The sequence below is a fragment of the Oncorhynchus tshawytscha genome, unplaced genomic scaffold (assembly GCF_018296145.1).
Source record: "Oncorhynchus tshawytscha isolate Ot180627B unplaced genomic scaffold, Otsh_v2.0 Un_contig_4370_pilon_pilon, whole genome shotgun sequence".
Taxonomy (NCBI): Eukaryota; Metazoa; Chordata; class Actinopteri; order Salmoniformes; family Salmonidae; genus Oncorhynchus; species Oncorhynchus tshawytscha.
Genome location: NW_024609726.1, coordinates 250,633 through 274,033, shown reverse-complemented (window position 1 = coordinate 274,033; position 23,401 = coordinate 250,633). Strand labels below are relative to the sequence as shown.

At 46.9% G+C, this 23,401-nt stretch overlaps 1 protein-coding gene across 2 annotated transcripts in view; it reads right to left on the bottom strand.

The window, feature by feature from the left end:
- The window catches only part of cwf19l1 (CWF19 like cell cycle control factor 1), a 29,380-nt gene extending 6,000 nt beyond the window's left edge, over window positions 1-23,380 (bottom strand). Inside the window, exons 1-12 of one of the 2 annotated variants that reach the window (XM_042317313.1) lie at window positions 23,116-23,380; window positions 22,794-22,878; window positions 22,642-22,726; window positions 21,987-22,088; window positions 19,453-19,667; window positions 17,928-18,043; window positions 17,729-17,813; window positions 14,378-14,512; window positions 10,950-11,139; window positions 10,742-10,821; window positions 10,416-10,625; window positions 9,305-9,424 (exon numbers count right to left, since the gene is read on the bottom strand). In XM_042317313.1, coding sequence (XP_042173247.1) covers window positions 9,305-9,424; window positions 10,416-10,625; window positions 10,742-10,821; window positions 10,950-11,139; window positions 14,378-14,512; window positions 17,729-17,813; window positions 17,928-18,043; window positions 19,453-19,667; window positions 21,987-22,088; window positions 22,642-22,726; window positions 22,794-22,878; window positions 23,116-23,138 — 1,446 coding nt within the window. In that variant the 5' untranslated portion in view covers window positions 23,139-23,380. Of the gene's footprint in view, window positions 1-9,304; window positions 9,425-10,415; window positions 10,626-10,741; window positions 10,822-10,949; window positions 11,140-14,377; window positions 14,513-17,728; window positions 17,814-17,927; window positions 18,044-19,452; window positions 19,668-20,029; window positions 20,035-21,986; window positions 22,089-22,641; window positions 22,727-22,793; window positions 22,879-23,115 lie in introns of those variants that run through there. The other variant, XM_042317314.1, reaches the window with a different exon arrangement.
- Between the last annotated feature and the right edge of the window lie 21 nt (window positions 23,381-23,401).

The following is a 23,401-nucleotide window of genomic DNA, read 5'->3' as shown; positions in this document are numbered from 1 at the left end:
TACATTTTAAACAAACTTACAAACAGAAATTAAACAAAAAAGCTCAGTTTAAACCAAGAGGTTAGGTTCCACACATGGAACGTACAGTGTAGTTCTGAAATACATAGATCCCCGCCATTCTAAGAGAATCCTTGCAGCATAATAGCTGATACCTCAGGTTCTAGATAATTTAGATAAGGTTCCCATACTTTGTAGAACTGGTCTGTTTTAGAATGCAATGTACATGTCAGATATTCCAGAGGCACCCATTCAAATAGTATCTTATGCCAATCTTTAATAGAAGGAACCTTATCACTAATCCACTGTAAAAGGATGTTTTTCCTCGCTGCGAAGGTAAGGATGTTGTAAAGCCTCCTTTTACCGACAGAAGTAACATGCCTACTAGGGAGACCTAACAGTAAAGAAACTGGGTCCAATTCTAGATCAACCCCTAGGATCTTTTCAATTTCTTGCAGAACACCAGACCAGTATCTTTGTATTTTGGTACATGACCATAAACAATGTGTTAGGGTGCCTGTATCAGTTTTGCATTTAAGACACTGAGGGGAAGAGGAAGTGGGGCTAAAAGCATGTCTGCGATTTGGGGATATATGCAATCTGTGTATTATTCTTAATTGGATTGCTCTAGTACGGTTACATATAGATATTGTTTTTGCATATCTCCAAATGTCCTCCCACATCTCTTCGTCAATAGTAACAGACAATTCTTTCTCCCACACTTGTTTCACCCTCCGTGTGTTGACAGCAGAAAAGGACCTTAAAGTATCATAAAACAGACTTACAGACATTTTCATTTGTGGGAAAAAAAGCATTCTTTCAATGACAGACACATCAGGGTTACCAATTAAGGTGGTGCTCTTCAGAATATAATGTCTTACTTGTAGGAAGCGGAAAAAGTCCTGCTTTGGGAGTCGATATTTCTCAACCATCTGCTCAAATGACAACAAAATCTTATCAGCAAATAAGTCATTTAGCCTGCGTATGCCCTTATTAAGCCATAAATTAAAGCCAGCATCCAGCAATCCTGGACTGAAATCTGGGTTGTTAAGAATTGGGGTAAGAGCAGAGGTTAGTTTGGACCTTCCCAGGAAGCGTTGAACTGACCTCCATACTTTGAGTGTGTTAAGTGTAACGGGATTATTGCAGTGGTCTTCTACAGACTTGAAACTTCTGAAAAATAAAAGATCCTGCAAGGGGTATTTTGAAAGAGAAGTCTCAATGTCTAACCAAATAGAGGAGTCATCATTTGTGATCCAGTCAGAAATATAACAAAGGTGGGCACACCATTGATAGAACCTGATATTGGGCAGGTCCAAGCCGCCCATAGAACTTGGCAGCTGCAATATTGCCATCTTAAGTCTTGGCTTGCGTTTACTCCATATAAAGGAACTTAGCCATCCATTTACATCCTTTATTACCTTATTGGAGAGTAATACTGGGATCATTTGGATTGGGTAAAGTAGTCTAGGTAAAATGTTCATTTTCAAGAGGGATATTCTACCCAACCAAGAAATCGGGAGAGAGTTCCAGCGATCCAGATCCTGTCTTATTGTATCAAACAAGGGAACAAAATTGGCTTTGTACATTAGCTGGAATTTAGGAGTTACAAATATACCCAGATACATGAAACCTGAGGGAGACCATTTAAAAGGGAAGGGGGGAGAAGTGTTAGGTACAGAGTGTAGGCTACCAAGTGGCATAGCCTCTGACTTAGTAAGGTTAATCTTGTAGCCTGAGAATTCGCTGAATAATTCAATAATATTAATAAGAGATGTAATTGAAGTCTCGGGACTAGAGATGAATATCAGGACATCATCAGCATACAAGCTTATTTTATGGTGAACATCACCAATGAGCAGCCCCTGTATAGCAGGCGTTACCCTGATGGCCTCGGCTAGTGGTTCCATAACGAGTGCAAAGAGGAGGGGGATAAAGGACAGCCCTGTCTGGTACCTCTGTGTATAGAGAAGCTATTTGACCGTAGCCCATTAGTAAGGACAGCAGCCTGAGGATCATCATATAAAACTTTCACCCATTTTATAAAGTTGTCCCCCAGACCAAATTTATTTAGAGCAAATAATAGGTAAGACCACTCCACACGATCAAATGCTTTCTCAGCATCTAGGGAGAGCACAAGACCATCCACAGCACTTTGTTGGTAGGCTTGAATTACATTAAGAAGCCGCCTGACGTTGTTGCATGACTTACGGCCCCTAATGAAGCCAGTTTGGTCTCCTTTCACAATTAGTGGCAGTGAGTCCTCTAATCTTGTGGCTAGAATTTTAGAAAGCAATTTTCTATCCACATTCAGAAGGGAAATTGGTCTGTATGAGGAACAAGACTCTGGACATTTTCCCTTTTTGAGAATAAGTGAAATGTTGGCTTCTCTCAGCGTTTGAGGGAGTTGGTCATTTGAAAATGAGTGGTTAAACATATCACGCAATGGCTCAAGGATCAGGCCATGGAACTCTTTATAGAACTCACTACAAAACCCGTCTGGTCCTGGGGCCTTACCATTTTGCAGATTCTTAATTGCGAACATTATCTCTTCCTTGGTAATAGGGGCATTAAGGAGGGACCTCTGCTCTTCGGAGATAGTAGGGAGCTCAATCTTACAAAAGAAGTTCTCCATTAATTTGGGTGCATCCTTTGGCAGTTCTGAGGCATAAAGGTTTGTATAAAATTTCTTAAATGAGTCACTTATCAATTTATTTTCATATAAATGATTACCATCAGAATCAGTAATAGTAGCAATTGACTGAGAGTCAGCCCTCTTTTTAGATAGGTATGCCAAGTACTTTCCTGGCTTATCGCCATGTTCATATAGCTTTTGCCTGACAAATCTCATTTTCTTTTCAGCGTCCTGTGTTAGGAGAGAGTCTAACGTTGATCTAATGACTGATATTTCCTTTAATAGGGCAGGAGTGGGCGTTTTAATGTAGTCCTTCTCTTTAGTTCCTAATTCACCCTCTAACATTTTTTGCTTTTCCCGCTTTTTCCGTCTCTTAGTAGCTGTGTATGACATAATCAGACCCCTGGCATACGCTATACAGGTCTCCCAAAGGAGCGAGGGGTTATCTGTTGATTGAGAGTTAATAGAGAAAAATGCTTTAAACTCTGTTATAAAATATGATGTGAATGTATGGTCTTTAAGAATGGTTGTGTTCAACCTCCAATGTCTTGACCGATTGAATGCCCCGTTGAGTTTTATGTCCAGGATCACCTCAGCATGATCAGATATGACTATGCTTCCAATCCTAGCGGATAAAATAGACTGCAAAGACATCTTGGGCATAAAAAAATAATCTATTCTAGTCTGACATCCATGAGGTGCAGAGAAAAAGTGAACTCTCTGTTGGAGGGATGGAAAGCTCTCCAGACATCCGCATACCCCAGATCATCACAAATAACTTTAAGTGACTTAGCTTGAGGAGAGAGTGAAGCTATACCACTGGGAAACTTATCAATAAGGGGGTTCAACAAGCAGTTAAAATCTCCTCCAACCACTGCAGTGTCTGAGTTTAATTCTGAAAGTCTAGAAATGCCTTAGTGAGGAAATCAGGGGGTGAGCAGGGGTGGAAGTAAATATTCATTATAGAAATGTTCTGTCCTTGTAAAGTACCATTAATTATAACAAAGCGACCAAATTTATCTTTCACACAATTCAAGACCTTAAGTGGTAAGTTCTTTTTCACCAGAATTGCTACACCTCTACTTCTGGATGTAAATGATGAGAAAAACACTTGACCAAACCCTCCTTGTTGTAATTTCAGGTGCTCCTTATCATCCAAATGAGTTTCTTGCAACAGGGCAATATCAATATTTTCTTTTTCAAAAAAGACAGTATTTTCTTCCTTTTAATGGGGTTATGGCTCCCTCTAATGTTCCACGTACATACACGCAGTCTGTTATCTGCCATTGTATCTTGACCATTCAATATCCAGAATGGATCCTACTGTAAAAGTGGGGTGGTACCTTTTTCCATGTGTTGAACTCTCCTCTATCTCACTGAGCATAAACAAAAAATATGAACCCTGAACTTGAACTATACTAAACCCCAAAATTAAACATGTAAAAATCCAAAAGGGGTTTTCCCACTAGCTAACATGCAGGGGATTTCAACTCTCCAATGTAGACTCTTAAGTCCGCATTGCCGCTCAGTAGCCTCATCCTTTATATATATGGAAAAGAAAATCAATAGAAGAAGATTGAGGCTCTTCCACCTAAAACCAAGCCTGGGCACCAATATGGATTCACACATATCTCAGCCTGAGCTATAGCGGCTATTACTTTAGCAAGAAAAATAATAAAGATACGAATATTACTGAGCCGGAGTACGTGAGGACTCACACCACTGTTTCATGATCAGATTCAACCAAAAATAAACAAAGTTATTCAATGCTGTTGAGGTGCAGCTTAAAGTTATTTACCCGAGAGAGTCAATAAATGCAGCAGCCTCTTCAGGTGTGTAGAGCTTTTTAGGTGATCCGTTGACCATAATCTTCAATGTGGCCGGGTACAACAGTGCGTAGTCCATCTTCATTCTCCTGAGTCGAGCCTTCGCCTCATCAAACGCTTTGCGTCTTCGTACAACCGCTGTGGAATAATCATTGAAGAATGAGACCTTTGGACCTTTATGTTGACTACCATCAGAGCCGATGTTTCTAGCCGCATCCATGACGCGCTGCTTGTCAGTGAAGTTGTGGAACTTTATAACCACCGGCCGTGGGCGCTGATTGGGACCGGGTATCGGTGCTTGAGAGCGATGAGCTCTGTCCAGCTTCACACGACCAGCCTTAGTGTCCATTTGTAGGTAGCCAGGGATCCATTCCTCAAAGAATTTTACTGAACGTGTCCCTTCAGAATTTTCCGTGAGTCCCACAACACGAATGTTCCATCTGCGTCCTCGATTATCCAAGTCGTCAATGTGCTCCGCCATTTCGCGCACCTGTTTCTCAAGTGCTTTTATCTTAGCGTCCATAGATGTAGTTGAAGTTTCCACTGCAGCAATTCTCCCTTCCGCCTCAACAACACGTTTCACAACGCTCTGTATTTCAGCTGAATGGCCTGCTATTGCTTCCAAGACCGTTCTTATCTTAGCATCGATCACTTTAGTAATGTTATCAGTCATCTTTTGAATCATCAGGTCCATTGTGCCTGGATCCGCAATGGTGTTAGCTTCGCTAATGTTAGCTAGCTCCTCATGCACATCCACAGGGGTGGTGGTTTTGGTCGACTTCTTAGTAGTTCTATTGGGCATGTTGTCGGAGATTTTTGCGAAATAGTCGTCAAGACTCATTATATGGTAACTCATTTAGCCAATTCTACCACTTTTTCAAGCTAGGAGATTAATGTAAGAATATAAATTTACGAATGCCACGAGAGCTCACTGAAACACCGTGTTCTCTCTACGGCTCCATTTTGTCCCTGAGTGACTTTTTATTGATCAGCTGTTGGACTATTTGATGAGTGACTTTTTATTGATCAGCTGTTGGACTATTTGATGAGTGACTTTTTATTGATCAGCTGTTGGACTATTTGATGAGTGACTTTTTATTGATCAGCTGTTGGACTATTTGATTAGTGACTTTTTATTGAACAGCTGTTGGACTATTTGATTAGTGACTTTTTATTGATCAGCTGTTGGACTATTTGATGAGTGACTTTTTATTGATCAGCTGTTGGACTATTTGATGAGTGACTTTTTATTGATCAGCTGTTGGACTATTTGATGAGTGACTTTTTATTGATCAGCTGTTGGACTATTTGATTAGTGACTTTTTATTGAACAGCTGTTGGACTATTTGATTAGTGACTTTTTATTGATCAGCTGTTGGACTATTTGATTCGTGACTCGTACGGCAATAAACAAACATGTTGCTGCTGTTCATTTTGCTGATGTCTCTTTTACAATGTTGGTGATACTTTTAGAGCCCGTTGCTCACTGAAGGAGGAAATAGATACACTGCTCAACACAATAAAGGGAACACTTAAACAACACAATAAAGGGAACACTTAAACAACACAATAAAGGGAACACTTAAACAACACAATGTAACTCCACGTCAATCACACTTCTGTCAAATCAAACTGTCCACGTAGGAAGCAACACTGATTGACAATACATTTCACATGCTGTTGTGCAAATGGAATAGACAACAGGTGGAAATTATAGGCAATTAGCAAGACACCCCCAATAAAGGAGTGGTTCTGCAGGTGGGGACCACAGACCACTTCTCAGTTCCTATGCTTCCTGGCTGATGTTTTGGTCACTTTTGAATGCTGGTGGTGCTTTCACTCTAGTGGTAGCATGAGACGGAGTCTACAACCCACACAAGGGGCTCAGGTAGTGCAGCTCATCCAGGATGGCACATCAATGCGAGCTGTGGCAAGAAGGTTTGCTGTGTCTGTCAGCGTAGTGTCCAGAGCATGGAGGCGCTACCAGGAGACAGGCCAGTACATCAGGACACGTGGAGGAGGCCGTAGGAGGGCAACAACCCAGCAGCAGGACCGCTACCTCCGCCTTTGTACAAGGAGGAGCAGGAGGAGCACTGCCAGAGCCCTGCAAAATGACCTCCAGCAGGCCACAAATGTGCATGTGTCTGCTCAAACGGTCAGAAACAGACTCCATGAGGGTGGTATGAGGCCCGACGTCCACAGGTGGGGGTTGTGCTTACAGCCCAACACCGTGCAGGACGTTTGGCATTTGCCAGAGAACACCAAGATTGGCAAATTCGCCACTGGTGCCCTGTGCTCTTCACAGATGAAAGCAGGTTCACACTGAGCACGTGACAGACGTGACAGAGTCTGGAGACGCCGTGGAGAACGTTCTGCTGCCTGCAACATCCTCCAGCATGACCGGTTTGGCGGTGGGTCAGTCATGGTGTGGGGTGGTATTTCTTTGGGGGGCCGCACAGCCCTCCATGTGCTCGCCAGAGGTAGCCTGACTGCCATTAGGTACCGAGATGAGATCCTCAGACCCCTTGTGAGACTATATGCTGGTGCGGTTGGCCCTGGGTTCCTCCTAATGCAAGACCTCATGTGGCTGGAGTGTGTCAGCAGTTCCTGCAAGAGGAAGGCATTGATGCTATGGACTGGCCCGCCTGTTCCCCAGACCTGAATCCAATTGAGCACATCTGGGACATCATGTCTCGCTCCATCCACCAACGCCACGTTGCACCACAGACTGTCCAGGAGTTGGCGGATGCTTTAGTCCAGGTCTGGGAGGAGATCCCTCAGGAGACCATCCGCCACCTCATCAGGAGCATGCCCAGGCATTGTAGGGAGGTCATACAGGCACGTGGAGGCCACACACACTACTGAGCCTCATTTTTACTTGTTTTAAGGACATTACATCAAAGTTGGATCAGCCTGTAGTGTGGTTTTCCACTTTAATTTTGAGTGTGACTCCAAATCCAGACCTCCAAATGTGTTGATACATTTGATTTCCATTGATCATTTTTGTGTGATTTTGTTGTCAGCACATTCAACTATGTAAAGAAAAAAGTATTTAAGAAGAATATTTCATTCATTCAGATCTAGGATGTGTTATTTTAGTGTTCCCTTTATTTTTTTGAGCAGTGTATATATTTCTCCCTCGAGTTTTGTGAGAAACCACTCTTGCTCCGTAAATGCACGTGAGAACTATGCACATTTCTCCCAAACAATATGAGAGAAATCTGACTCCTGCTCTGACATGTCAGGTCTGTTCTCTAGGTACTTAACCATGTCAGGACTGTTCTCTAGGTACTTAACCATGTCAGGTCTGTTCTCTAGGTACTTAACCATGTCAGGTCTGTTCTCTAGGTACTTAACCATGTCAGGACTGTTCTCTAGGTACTTAACCATGTCAGGTCTGTTCTCTGGGTACTTAACCATGTCAGGACTGTTCTCTAGGTACTTAACCATGTCAGGACTGTTCTCTGGGTACTTAACCATGTCAGGACTGTTCTCTGGGTACTTAACCATGTCAGGACTGTTCTCTGGGTACTTAACCATGTCAGGTCTGTTCTCTGGGTACTTAACCATGTCAGGTCTGTTCTCTAGGTACTTAACCATGTCAGGACTGTTCTCTGGGTACTTAACCATGTCAGGACTGTTCTCTAGGTACTTAACCATGTCAGGACTGTTCTCTAGGTACTTAACCATGTCAGGTCTGTTCTCTGGGTACTTAACCATGTCAGGACTGTTCTCTAGGTACTTAACCATGTCAGGACTGTTCTCTGGGTACTTAACCATGTCAGGACTGTTCTCTGGGTACTTAACCATGTCAGGTCTGTTCTCTAGGTACTTAACCATGTCAGGACTGTTCTCTGGGTACTTAACCATGTCAGGACTGTTCTCTAGTACTTACCCTTCTCTGGACTTTACACATCCCCTGAAATCTGTGGCGTTAAAGGCTCTGGTGGCTATAGATACTCGTTCAAGTGCTGTCTGTAAATCCTAATGTTAGTCAAGACTTGTTTTTAATGTCATATGTAATTGGACTGTATGTGTGTTTATAGTTGTGTTTACTGTTGTGTCAGTGAGTTTTGTCTGAAACGTTGTTCCCCCTGCTGCTATTGGACCAGGTCTCTCTTGGAAAAGAGATGTTAATGAGAAAAACCTGTACGAATAAAGGTTAACTAATAAATAACAAAGACCTACAGCTTGGGGTTGGAACCCAGGCTGTGTTACAACCGGCTGGGACAGGTTGGGACAGATCTAATAGCTATATGATATTTAACATGTTGTAGAACATGGTCCAGTATCAGTACCTGTTTGAGGTGTGTGTACCTGTTTGAGGTGTGTGTGTGTACCTGTTTGAGGTGTGTGTACCTGTGTACCTGTTTGAGGTGTGTGTACCTGTTTGAGGTGTGTGTGAGTGTGTACCTGTTTGAGGTGTGTGTACCTGTTTGAGGTGTGTGTACCTGTGTACCTGTTTGAGGTGTGTGTACCTGTTTGAGGTGTGTGTGAGTGTGTACCCGTTTGAGGTGTGTGTACCTGTTTGAGGTTTGAGGTGTGTGTGCCTGTGTACCTGTTTGAGGTGTGTGTACCTGTTTGAGGTGTGTACCTGTTTGAGGTGTGTGTGAGTGTGTACCTGTTTCAGGTGTGTGTGCCTGTTTCAGGTGTGTGTGCCTGTTTCAGGTGTGTGTGTGTACCTGTTTGAGGTGTGTGTGTGAGTGTGTGTACCTGTTTGAGGTGTGTGTGTGTGTACCTGTTTGAGGTGTGTGTGTGTGTTTTAGTGTGTGTGTGTGTGTGTGTATACCTGTTTGAGGTCAGTGTGTGTGTGCTCCATGTTCTGTGTGTGTGTGGTACACTTATCCTGTTTGAGGTCAGTGTGTTGTGGTATCTCCATCAGCTCCATGTTCTGTTCCTGCGCCTGCAGCATGAAGGCTTCTTTAATATCTTCAGTGGTACACTTATCCTCTGGTACTGGTACTACCTGGGGAGGGACAGACTGTTACAGGGTCTGTTCTACCTCCCTGGGGAGGGACAGACTGTTACAGAGTCTGTTCTACCTCCCTGGGGAGGGACAGACTGTTACAGGGTCTGTTCTACCTCCCTGGGGAGGGACAGACTGTTACAGGGTCTGTTCTACCTCCCTGGGGAGGGACAGACTGTTACAGGGTCTGTTCTACCTCCCTGGGGAGGGACAGACTGTTACAGGGTCTGTTCTACCTCCCTGGGGAGGGACAGACTGTTACAGGGTCTGTTCTACCTCCCTGGGGAGGGACAGACTGTTACAGGGTCTGTTCTACCTCCCTGGGGAGGGACAGACTGTTACAGGGGGTGCAAAGGCTTCAGTCCAGTCATCTGGACTAATTAAGCTCTGAATAGCCTATTAGCTGCCCATCTGTCTTAAGTGTTAACTTGAGCCCACTTGCAATGATGTTTACTCAGCAGGAAATGCAGAATGATTGTCTCCTTCTCTATGATCAGCTCATCAGAAAGAGATGAATATATCAAGTTGAAATAAGTGATTATCATGACAACTGATGGGCAGGCTGGCCCTGAGGGGTGAGTGTAGTCTAGTCTACCTGTATCTGGGCAGGCTGGCCCTGAGGGGTGAGTGTAGTCTAGTCTACCTGTATCTGGGCAGGCTGGCCCTGAGGGGTGAGTGTAGTCTAGTCTACCTGTATCTGGGCAGGCTGGCCCTGAGGGCTGGCCCTGAGGGGTGTGTAGTCTAGTCTACCTGAATATCTGGGCAGGCTGGCCCTGAGGGGTGAGTGTATCTAGTCTACCTGTATCTGGGCAGGCTGGCCCTGAGGGGTGAGTGTAGTCTAGTCTACCTGTATCTGGGCAGGCTGGCCCTGAGGGGTGAGTGTAGTCTAGTCTACCTGTATCTGGGCAGGCTGGCCCTGAGGGGTGAGTGTAGTCTAGTCTACCTGTATCTGGGCAGGCTGGCCCTGAGGGGTGAGTGTAGTCTAGTCTACCTGGATCTGTAGGTGTTGGCTGTGGTAGTTCCTCTCAAACAGAACACAGCGCTGTCCTTTGCTCTTATAGAAGGTCCTGACAGCCATCTTGTATCGGTCCAGTTCTTTAACCACCTCAGAGCTCAGTTCCACTACTGACTGGTAGTGGCCGATGGGCAGTACCAACACATGCTGAGGGGTTAGACTGCCCTTAGCAAGGGCCAGGTAGCACTGAGGAAAAATACATCAACACAAAATGATTAACTGGGGGCTTCAGAGCCCTTTAAACAGAACAACCTCTTTCTACTATCTGTTGTAATACTCAGACTGTGTGTGTGGAAACTCACATGTGTACCAATGCTGATGACCAGGTGTTTCTCTACCTGAGGGCTGGCCAGACAGAACCAACAGGGACCGCTGGGCTGAGCTGAACCAGACACACAGAGAGAGAGAGACATACATGAGAGGGTGGGAGACGGTGAGGGTGTGGGTGTGTGTATAAGGGTGTGGGAGGGTGTGTGTGTGTGTCTGTGAGAGCGAGGGAGGGAGACTCACGGGGCCTGCGGGGTTGTTTAGGCCTGTCTAGATCTAAGGGCAGTCTCTGACTCTGCCGGTCTGAATCCCACGGCTGTCCTTGATTCTGCCCGTCTCCGTCTGAGGGCCTCTTCCTACCACGCCCCCCCTGGCCACGCCCCCCTCCACGCTGCTTCTTCCCCAGGTCAAAGAAGAACTGAGATGCCGGCTCCTGAGAGAGATACACACAGTAAACATTAAGAACACTTTCCATGACAGACTGACCAGGTGAATCCAGGTGAAAGCTATGATCCCTTATTGATGTCACTTGTTAAATCCACTTCAATCAGTGTAGATGAAGGGGAGGAGACAGGTTAAAGAATGATTTTTAATCCTTGAGACAATGGAGACATGGATTGTGTCTGTGTGCCATTCAGAGGGTGAATGGGGAAGACTAAATGTTGAAGTGCCTCGGAACGGGTTATGGTAGTAGGTGCCAGGAACACCAGTTTGGGTCAAGAACTGCAACGCTGCTGGTTCACACTCTCAACAGTTTCCTGTGTGTATCAACCATCATCCACCACCTAAAGCACATCCGACGTGACACAACAGTGGGAAGCCTTGGAGTCGACATGGGCCAGCATCCCTGTGGAGCACTTTCAACACCTTGTAGTCCACGCCCGACAAATTGAGGCTGTTCTGAGGGCTAAAGGGGAGGAGCAACTCAATATGAGGAAGGTGTTCTTAAAGTTTTGTCCACTCAGTGTATATTTACCGTCTGCATTGTCAAAGCGGTGTGTGTTTTCAAGGCTGGTGTGTGTTTTCTGATGATTATTCCTTATTGGAATTTGGCCTTTAGGTCATGAGTGTCCTTAAGTCTTGTTTTAAATGTCTATTCAGCCCCACGGTCTGGCTTGATGCTTTGGCACCGGAAGGACGAAACAGGAAGACGATTTAGAGTTGCCCTCTCCTCTGGAGGGGAATGAGATGTGCTGCCGACCTCAAGGTAGAACGTGTTGGTCTTCCCATGTCCGTCTGTCTGTTAAACCTTTTATAGTTGTTGGCCTTCTACACTACATGACCAAAGGTATGTGGACACCTGCTCGTCCAAAATCTCATTGCGAAATCATGGGCATTAATATGGAGTAGGTCCCCCCCTTTGCTGCTATAACAGCCTCCATTCTTCTGGGAAGGCTTTCCACTAGATGTTGGAACATTGCTGTGGGGACTTGCTTCCATTCAGCCACAAGAGCATTTGTGAGGTCGGGCACTGATGTTGGGCGATTAGACCTGGCTCACAGTCGCCGTTCCAATTCATCCCAAAGGTGTTTGATGGGGTTGAGGTCAGGGCTCTGACCAGGACAGTCAAGTTCTTCCACACCGATCTCTAAAAAAAAACATTTCTGTATGGACCTCGCTTTGTGCTCTGGGGCATGGTCATGCTGAAACAGGAAAGGCCCAAACTGTTGCCCCAAAGTTGGAGGCACCGAATCATCTATAATGTACAGTGCCTTCGGGAAGGATTCTGAACCCTTGACCTTTTCAAAATTCTTATGTTACAGCCTTATTCCAAAATAAAAACAAACCTCCGCAATCTACACACAATACCCCATAATGACGTAGCGAAATCAGGTTCAGAAATCCAGCTCAGATGCCTTCAGAAATTTTTGCAAATGTATTAAAATAAAAAAACAGAAATACCTCATTTACATAAGTATTCAGACCCTTTGATATGAGACTCCAAATTGAGCTCAGGTGCATCCTGTTTCCATTGATCATCCTTGAGATGTTTCTACAACTTGATTGGAGTCCACCTGTGGTAAATTCAATTGATTGGACATCATTTGGAAAGGCTCACAACTGTCTATAAAAAGGTCCCACAGTTGACAGTGCATGTCAGAGCAAAAACCAAGCCATGAGGTCAAAGGAATTGTCCATAGAGCTCCTAGACAGGATTGTGTCGAGACACAGATTTGGGGAAGGGTATCAAAAAAATGTCTGCAGTATTGAAGATCCCCAAGAACACAGTGGCCTCCATCATTCTTAAATGGAAGAAGTTTGGAACCACCAAGATTCTTCCTAGAGCTGGCCAGCCAGCCAAACTGAGCAATAGGGGGGGAAGAGCCTTGGTCAGGGAGGTGACCAAGAACCTGATGGTTACTCTGGCAGAGCTCCAGAGTTCCTCTGTGGAGATGGGAGAACCTTCCAGAAGGACAACCATCTCTGTAGCACTTCACCAACCAGGCCTTTATGGTAGAGTGGCCAGACTGAAGCCACTCCACAATAAAAAGGCACATGCCTGCTTGGAGTTAGCCAAAAATGCACCGAAAGACTCTCAGACCTGTGGTTTGACGAAACCAAGATTCAACTATTTGGCCTGAACACCAAGCATCACGTCTGGAGGAAACCACCATCCCTACGGTGAAACATGGGGGTGGCAGCATTGTGCTGTGGGGGTGTTTTTCAGCAGCAGGGACTGGGAGACTAGTCAGGATTGAGGAAAAGATGAACAGAGTAAAGTACAGAGAGATCCTTGATGAAAACTTGCTCCAGAGCGCTCAGGACCTCAGACAGGGGCGAAGGTTCACCTTCTAACAGGACAACGAACCTAAGCACACAGCCAAGACAACCCAGGAGTGGCTTCAGGACAAGTCTCTGGATGTTGAGTGGCCCGGACAGAGCCCGGGAATTTAACCCAATCAAACATCTCTGGAGAGACCTGAAAATAGCTGTGCAGCGACGCTCCCCATTCAACCTGACCGAGCTGGAGATGATCTGCAGAGAAGAATGGGAGAAACTCCCCCAAATACAGGTGTGCCAAGCTTGTAGCATCATACCCAAGAAGACACTAGGCTGTAATCTGACAGAGGTGCTACAACAAAAGTACTGAGTTAATGGTCTGAATACTTATGTAAATGTGATATTTCTGTTTATTTCATTATAAATGAGCCAACATGGAAACCCATTTCATGAAGCTCCCGCCGAACAGTTCTTGTGCTGACGTTGCAGTTTGGAACTCGGTAGTGAGTGCTGAGGGTTTTTACGCGCTACATGTTTCAGCACTCGGCAGTCCCGTTCTGTGAGCTGGTGTGGACCACCACTTCACGGCTGAGCCATTACTGCTCCTAGACTTCACAATAACAGCACTTACACTTACAGCTCTAGCAGCGCAGAATTTTCACAAACTGACTTGTTGGAAAGGTGGCATCCTATGACGGTGCCACGTTGAAAGTCACTGAGCTCTTCAGTAAGGCCATTCTATTGCCGATATCAGTCTATGGAGATCGCATGGCTGTGTGCTCTATTTTATACATGTCAGCAACAAATGTGGCCGAAATAGACGAATACACTCATTTGAAGGGGTGTGGACATATACTCGTCTCCATATAGTGTATTAGTTGTTGGCCTTTGTGTAGCATGAAGATCCAAACCCTGAGAGGTTTTCAGATCCTAAGAGTGTGTGTGAGTACCTGGACAGTAGGGTCAGATAGAGTGTTCTCTCTAACCATCCTGTTGTAAGGGCTCTCAGTGACATCCTGAGGCTGCTTGACCAGTTCTGATGCCTCCATGCTTTTCATCGGGATAATGTTGAAGGCATACAGGTACTGGAGAGAGAGAGACAATATTAACCCCTAAGCCAGCTCAGATGCCTCCCTGCTCCTCACTATGTTGAACCCATCCTGGTACTAGAGAGAGACACAATATTAACCCCTAAGCCAGCTCAGATGCCTCCCTGCTCCTCACTATGTTAAACCCATCCTGGTACTAGAGAGAGATACACAATATTAACCCCTAAGCCAGCTCGGATGCCTCCCTGCTCCTCACTATGTTGAACCCATCCTGGTACTAGAGAGAGAGACACAATATTAACCCCTAAGCCAGCTCGGATGCCTCCCTGCTCCTCACTATGTTGAACCCATCCTGGTACTAGAGAGAGACACAATATTAACCCCTAAGCCAGCTCGGATGCCTCCCTGCTCCTCACTATGTTGAACCCATCCTGGTACTAGAGAGAGACACAATATTAACCCCCTAAGCCAGCTCCTGGATGCCTCCCTGCTCCTCACTATGTTGAACCCATCCTGGTACTAGAGAGAGACACAATATTCCCTGCTCCTCAATGTTAACCCATCCTAAGCCAGCTCGGATGCCTCCCTGCTCCTCACTATGTTAAACCCATCCTGGTACTAGAGAGAGACACAATATTAACCCCTAAGCCAGCTCGATGCCTCCCTGCTCCTCACTATGTTGAACCCATCCTGGTACTAGAGAGAGACACAATATTAACCCCTAAGCCAGCTCAGATGCCTCCCTGCTCCTCACTATGTTGAACCCATCCTGGTACTAGAGAGAGACACAATATTAACCCCTAAGCCAGCTCAGATGCCTCCCTGCTCCTCACTATGTTGAACCCATCCTGGTACTAGAGAGAGACACAATATTAACCCCTAAGCCAGCTCAGATGCCTCCCTGCTCCTCACTATGTTGAACCCATCCTGGTACTAGAGAGAGATACACAATATTAACCCCTAAGCCAGCTCGGATGCCTCCCTGCTCCTCACTATGTTGAACCCATCCTGGTACTAGAGAGAGACACAATATTAACCCCTAAGCCAGCTCGGATGCCTCCCTGCTCCTCACTATGTTGAACCCATCCTGGTACTAGAGAGAGAGACACAGATACATAGAGGTTCTACATACAATACATCCTGGTACACTACCGTTCAAAAGTTTGGCGTCACTTAGAAATGTCCTTGTTTTTGAAAGAAAAGCAACATTTTTGTCCATTAAAATAACATCAAATTGATCAGAAATACAGTGTGGACATTGTTAATATAGTAAATGACTATTGTAGCTGGAAACTGCTGATTTTTTATGGAATATCTACATAGGCGTACAGAGGCTCATTATCAGGAACCATCCCTCCTGTGTTCCAATGGCACGTTGTGTTAGCTAATCCACGTTTATCATTTTAAAAAGGCTAATTGATCATTAGAAAACCATTTTGCAATTATGTTATCACAGCTGAAAACTGTTGTACTGATTAAAGAAGCAGTAAAACTGGCCTTCTTTAGACTAGTTGAGTATCTGGAGAAACAGCATTTGTGGGTTCGATTACAGGCTCAAAATGGCCAGAAACAAAGCACTTTCTACTGAAACTCATCAGTCTATTCTTGTTCTGAGAAATTAAGGCTATTCCATCCGAGAAATTGCCAAGAAACTGAAGATCTCGTACAATGCTGTGTTCTACTCCCTTCACAGAACAGCGCAAACTGGCTCTAACCAGAATAGAAAGAGGAGTGGGAGGCCCCGGTGCACAACAGAGCAAGAATATTACAGTGTCTAGTTTGGGAAACAGACGCCTCACAAGTCCTCAACTGTCAGCTTCATTAAATAGTACCCGCAAAACATCAGTCTCAACGTCAACAGTGTAGAGGCGACACCGGGATGCTGCCTTCTGGCCAAAAAAAAAAAGGATTAAGATGGGCAAATTAACACAGACACTGGACAGAGGAACTCTGGTGTTTTGCGGGTACTATTTAATGAAGCTGCCAGTGGTCAACAGCATCCTCCACTACAGAGAGGAGAGTGGTCAACAACATCCTCCACTACAGAGAGGGGAGTGGTCAACAACATCCTCCACTACAGAGAGGGGAGTGGTCAACAACATCCTCCACTACAGAGAGGAGAGTGGTCAACAACATCCTCCACTACAGAGAGGGGAGTGGTCAACAACATCCTCCACTACAGAGAGGGGAGTGGTCAACAACATCCTCCACTACAGAGAGGGGAGTGGTCAACAACATCCTCCACTACAGAGAGGGGAGTGGTCAACAACATCCTCCACTACAGAGAGGGGAGTGGTCAACAACATCCTCCACTACAGAGAGGGGAGTGGTCAACAACATCCTCCACTACAGAGAGGGGAGTGGTCAACAACATCCTCCACTACAGAGAGGGGAGTGGTCAACAACATCCTCCACTACAGAGAGGGAGTGGTCAACAACATCCTCCACTACAGAGAGGGGTGGTCAGAGAGGGGAGTGGTCAACAACATCCTCCACTACAGAGAGGGGAGTGGTCAACAACATCCTCCACTACAGGTCAGTGGTCAACAACATCCTCCACTACAGAGAGGGGAGTGGTCAACAACATCCTCCACTACAGAGAGGGGAGTGGTCAACAACATCCTCCACTACAGAGAGGGGAGTGGTCAACAACATCCTCCACTACAGAGAGGGGAGTGGTCAACAACATCCTCCACTACAGAAAGGGGAGTGGTCAATAACATCCTCCACTACAGAGAGGGGAGTGGTCAACAACATCCTCCACTACAGAGAGGGAGTGGTCAATAACATCCTCCACTACAGAGAGGGGAGTGGTCAATAACATCCTCCACTACAGAGAGGGAGTGGTCAACAACATCCTCCACTACAGAGAGGGGAGTGGTCAATAACATCCTCCACTACAGAGAGGGGAGTGGTCAACAACATCCTCCACTACAGAGAGGGTAGGTCAATAACATCCTCCACTACAGAGAGGGGAGTGGTCAATAACATCCTCCACTACAGAAAGGGGAGTGGTCAATAACATCCTCCACTACAGAGAGGGGAGTGGTCAATAACATCCTCCACCCCAGAAAGGGGAGTGGTCAATAACATCCTCCACCCCAGAAAGGGGAGTGGTCAATAACATCCTCCAATACAGTGAGGGGAGTGGTCAATAACATCCTCCACCCCAGAAAGGGGAGTGGTCAATAACATCCTCCACCCCAGAAAGGGGAGTGGTCAATAACATCCTCCAATACAGTGAGACCTCACCTTTCTCTTCTCTGGGTTGTTGACGGTTGCCAGGGCGATAAATCTGCTGACGTGCTGAGTATTCTCCTGAAGAACAACATGATTCCTACACAAAAACACACACGTTAACGCCCTCTACCGCAGCAAAGTGGTAGTATGGTAGTTTATATACAGTGTGAATTACCCTGTAAGGTTGTGTTGTGTGTGTGATAGTGTGTACCTGTAAGGTAGTCTCTCATAGTGAACTCCTTCTACCGCAGCAAAGTGGTAGCGAGGCTTCAGCTTGTAAGCCAGGTGGGAGATGGAGGTCGTTCCACAGAACTTAGTGTTGACTTCCTGAAACAAAGAAAAGTTTAGTTTAAAATAAACAACACTGTTTAGCTGGGTCAAACACACAGCATCTGAGGCTGCTAGCTATTGGGTAGCAGGGCTAGTTAGAGGGTAGCGGGGCTAGTTAGATGGTTGTTAGAGGGTAGCGGGGCTAGTTAGAGGGTTGTTAGAGGGTAGCGGGGGTTGTTAGAGGGCAGTGGGCTAGTTAGAGGGTTGTTAGAGGGTAGTCAGAGGGTAGTCAGAGGGTAGTCAGAGGGTAGTCAGAGGGTAGTCAGAGGGTAGTCAGAGGGTTGTTAGAGGGTAGCGGGGCTAGTTAAGAGGGTTGTTAGAGGGTAGTGGGGCTAGTTAGAGGGGTAGTGGGGTTAGACGGAGGACGGGTAGTGAGGTTAGACGGAGGACGGGTAGTGAGGTTAGACGGAGGACGGGTAGTGAGGTTAGACGGAGGACGGGGGGTAGTGAGGTTAGACGGAGGACGGGGGGGCTAGTGAGGTTAGACGGAGGACGGGGGGGTAGTGAGGTTAGACGGAGGACGGGGGGGGTGAGGTTAGGTTAGACGGAGGACGGGGGGTAGTGAGGTTAGACGGAGGACGGGGGGTAGTTAGGTTAGACGGAGGACGGGGGGGGATAGTTAGGTTAGACGGAGGGCGGGGGGTAGTTAGGTTAGACGGAGGACGGGGGGTAGTTAGGTTAGACGGAGGATGGGGGGGTAGTTAGGTTAGACGGAGGACGGGGGGGTAGTTAGGTTAGACGGAGGACGGGGGGTAGTTAGGTTAGGAGGACGGGGGGGGTAGTTAGGTTAGACGGAGGACGGGGGGGGGTAGTTAGGTTAGACGGAGGACGGGGGGTAGTTAGGTTAGACGGAGGACGGGGGGGGGTAGTTAGGTTAGACGGAGGACGGGTAGTTAGGTTAGACGGAGGACGGGTAGTTAGGTTAGACGGAGGACGGGTAGTTAGGTTAGACGGAGGACGGGTAGTTAGGTTAGACGGAGGACGGGTAGTTAGGTTAGACGGAGGACGGGTAGTTAGGTTAGACGGAGGACGGGTAGTTAGGTTAGACGGAGGACGGGTAGTTAGGTTAGACGGAGGACGGGTGTTAGGTTAGACGGAGGACGGGTAGTTAGGTTAGACGGAGGACGGGTAGTGAGGTTAGACGGAGGACGGGTAGTGAGGTTAGACGGAGGACGGGTAGTGAGGTTAGACGGAGGACGGGTAGTGAGGTTAGACGGAGGACGGGTAGTGAGGTTAGACGGAGGACGGGTAGTCAGGTGCAGATGAGGGTAGTCAGGTGCTGATGAGGGTAGTCAGGTGCTGATGAGGGTAGTCAGGTGCTGATGAGGGTAGTCAGGTGCTGATGAGGGTAGTCAGGTGCTGATGAGGGTAGTCAGGTGCTGATGAGGGTAGTTGGAGTGTCTTACGGGGCTGTTGGCGTACTGCCAGACTCCGCGGGGCCACTGTGATGTCAGCAGGATGTCCACTCCTCTGAACTGGTTGTTGCTAATCAGTGGCTCCACCAGCTGAGTGAGGTCTTTAGGAGAGAAGCAGTGAGCTGGAGTCGGATCCTGCTGCCCCTCACGACCACTCACATATGCTATCTGCAGGCCTGACGCCCCAGTGAAAACACCACGACGACCTGACACACATAGTGAGAGAGAGAGTGTGAGTGTGTGTGTGTGTGAGTAAGTGAGAAATTGAGAGAGATATATGTTGTGGTCAAGCCTGTGAAACAGCAGTGAAAATACAGAGCAGTATTACCCCGGGAGGGTCAGAGGTCAGAGTCTACTCTTACCCAGGTAGGGTCAGAGTCTACTCTTACCCAGGTAGGGTCAGAGGTCAGAGTCTACTCTTACCCAGGTAGGTGATGTCAGTCTACTCAGGGTTAGAGGTCAGAGTCTACTCTTACCCAGGTAGGTGATGTCAGTCTACTCAGGGTCAGAGTCTACTCTTACCCAGGTAGGTGATGTCAGTCTACTCAGGGTCAGAGGCTACTCTTACCCAGGTAGGTGATGTCAGTCTACTCAGGGTTAGAGGTCTACTCTTACCCAGGTAGGTGATGTCAGTCTACTCAGGGTTAGAGGTCAGAGTCTACTCTTACCCAGGTAGGTGATGTCAGTCTACTCAGGGTCAGTCTACTCAGGGTTCAGAGGTCAGAGTCTACTCTTACCCAGGTAGGTGATGTCAGTCTACTCAGGGTCAGGGTCAGAGTCTAGGTAGGGTCAGAGTCTACTCTTACCCAGGTAGGGATCAGAGGTCAGGGGTCAGTCTACTCTTACCCAGGTAGGTGATCAGTCTACTCAGGGTCAGAGTCTACTCTTACCCAGGTAGGTGATGTCAGTCTAGGGTCAGAGTCTACTCTTACCCAGGTAGGTGATGTCAGTCTACTCAGGGTCAGAGGTCAGAGTCTACTCTTACCCAGGTAGGTGATGTCAGTCTACTCAGGGTCAGAGTCTACTCTTACCCAGGTAGGTGATGTCAGTCTACTCAGGGTCAGAGGCTACTCTTACCCAGGTAGGTGATGTCAGTCTACTCAGGGTCAGAGGCTACTCTTACCCAGGTAGGTGATGTCAGTCTACTCAGGGTCAGAGTCTACTCTTACCCAGGTAGGGGATGTCAGTCTACTCAGGGTTAGGGGTCAGAGTCTACTCTTACCCAGGTAGGGGATGTCAGTCTACTCAGGGTCAGGGTTAGAGGTCAGAGTCTACTCTTACCCAGGTAGGTGATGTCAGTCTACTCAGGGTAGGTTAGAGGTCAGAGTCTACTCTTCACCTACAGGTAGGTGATGTCAGTCTACTCAGGGGTAGGGTCAGAGGTCAGAGTCTACTCTTACCCAGGTAGGTGATGTCAGTCTAGTCAGGGTCAGGGGTCAGAGTCTACTCTTACCCAGGTAGGGTCAGAGGTCAGAGTCTACTCTTACCCAAGTAGGTGATGTCAGTCTAGTCAGGGGTCAGAGTCTACTCTTACCCAGGTAGGTGATGTCAGTCTACTCAGGGTCAGAGTCTACTCTTACCCAGGTAGGTGATGTCAGTCTACTCAGGGTCAGGGGTCAGGCTACTCTTACCCAGGTAGGTGATGTCAGTCTACTCAGGGTCAGAGTCTACTCTTACCCAGGTAGGTGATGTCAGTCTACTCAGGGTCAGAGGTCAGAGTCTACTCTTACCCAGGTAGGTGATGTCAGTCTACTCAGGGGTCAGAGTCTACTCTTACCCAGGTAGGTGATGTCAGTCTACTCAGGGTCAGAGGTCAGAGTCTACTCTTACCCAGGTAGGTGATGTCAGTCTAGGGTCAGGGGTCAGAGTCTACTCTTACCCAGGTAGGTGATGTCAGTCTACTCAGGGTTAGAGTCTACTCTTACCCAGGTAGGTGATGTCAGTCTACTCAGGGTCAGAGTCTACTCTTACCCAGGTAGGTGATGTCAGTCTACTCAGGGTCAGAGTCTACTCTTACCCAGGTAGGTGATGTCAGTCTACTCAGGTTAGAGGTCAGAGTCTACTCTTACCCAGGTAGGTGATGTCAGTCTACTCAGGGTCAGGGTTAGAGGTCAGAGTCTACTCTTACCCAGGTAGGGTCAGGGGTCAGAATCTACTCTTACCCAGGTAGGTGATGTCAGTCTACTCAGGGTCAGAGTCAGAGTCTACTCTTACCCAGGTAGGGTCAGAGGTCAGAGTCTACTCTTACCCAGGTAGGTGATGTCAGTCTACTCAGGGTCAGAGGTCAGAGTCTACTCTTACCCAGGTAGGGGATGTCAGTCTACTCAGGGTCAGGGTTAGAGGTCAGAGTCTACTCTTACCCAGGTAGGTGATGTCAGTCTACTCAGGGTTAGGGGTCAGAGTCTACTCTTACCCAGGTAGGGGATGTCAGTCTACTCAGGGTCAGGGTTAGAGGTCAGAGTCTACTCTTACCCAGGTAGGTGATGTCAGTCTACTCAGGGTTAGGGGTCAGAGTCTACTCTTACCCAGGTAGGTGATGTTGTCTGCCAGCTCACAGCCGTCAGCACTGGGGAAGAAGCGGAGGGTTTCCTGGCTGGCTGCTCCCAGGATGTAGGTGTGGATGGGAGCTGCAACAATAAAGTCAAAACAATGCCGTTCCTAACTGCAGACCCACAATGCCGTTCCTAACTGCAGACCCACAATGCCGTTCCTAACTGCAGACCCACAATGCCGTTCCTAACTGCAGACCCACAATGCCGTTCCTAACTGCAGACCCACAATGTTCCTAACTGCAGACCCACAATGCCGTTCCTAACTGCAGACCCACAATGCCGTTCCTAACTGCAGACCCACAATGCCGTTCCTAACTGCAGACCCACAATGCCGTTCCTAACTGCAGACCCACAATGCCGTTCCTAACTGCAGACCCAGACCCAAATGCCGTTCCTAACTCCAGACCCACAATGCCGTTCCTAACTCCAGACCCACAATGCCGTTCCTAACTCCAGACCCACAATGCCGTTCCTAACTGCAGACCCACAATGCCGTTCCTAACTGCAGACCCACAATGCCGTTCCTAACTCCAGACCCACAATGCCGTTCCTAACTCCAGACCCACAATGCCGTTCCTAACTCCAGACCCACAATGCCGTTCCTAACTCCAGACCCACAATAGGTTACCTTTCTTTGCTCCAGATTTGTACTCCTGCCATTCAGCCTGAGCTCCTGGAGACGAACCGAAGAAGTTTCCTACACACAGCAACAGCTGCAGAGAGAATAGGAGATGACATACTGATAGGATGTGCGAGTGTGTTTGTGTGGTTAGGACTTACATCAAACTGCCCGCTCTTCTTCTGGATGGTCCGGACGCGGTTAAACACAGCATTAATGCTTCCTTCTACATCACCACATGCGAGGCTGGAATAGATTAAACAGTATTGAAATTGTAGCTAGCTAGTTATGTGCATTATTTATTCAAACAGCAAGTGTACTTTCTCATGAAGAAACTGGACAATCGTAGCCATCTAGTTACCTACACGGCATGTTGTGGTTTACTCTCACTGCTAGGTCGTTTTATTAGGTTATAACTTTGACCGTTACTACCAAAAGTTAGGGGAAGATAATAAATAACTATGACTTATAACTGTAACTTACATCTTCAACGGTTTCTCCCCCATTACGGCAAAAGTAGACTCTTGTTGTGTAGTCTGCCAGCTCAGGTCTCTGGGCAGGCAGCTGGAGGCGCTGTGCGTCGACAATATTCATCCCCCTTTGTTGCGGACAAAATAAACCTCCCCATCTTCATAAAACAAATTCTGGTTATTAGTAAATTAACACAGAACCATGCAAACACAACGGTTATTATTGAGCAAATGCGTGATTTGTATAGGCACTTTGCCCCCCGACATGATGGAGTTTTTTAAAACAAAGAAGATCCTTT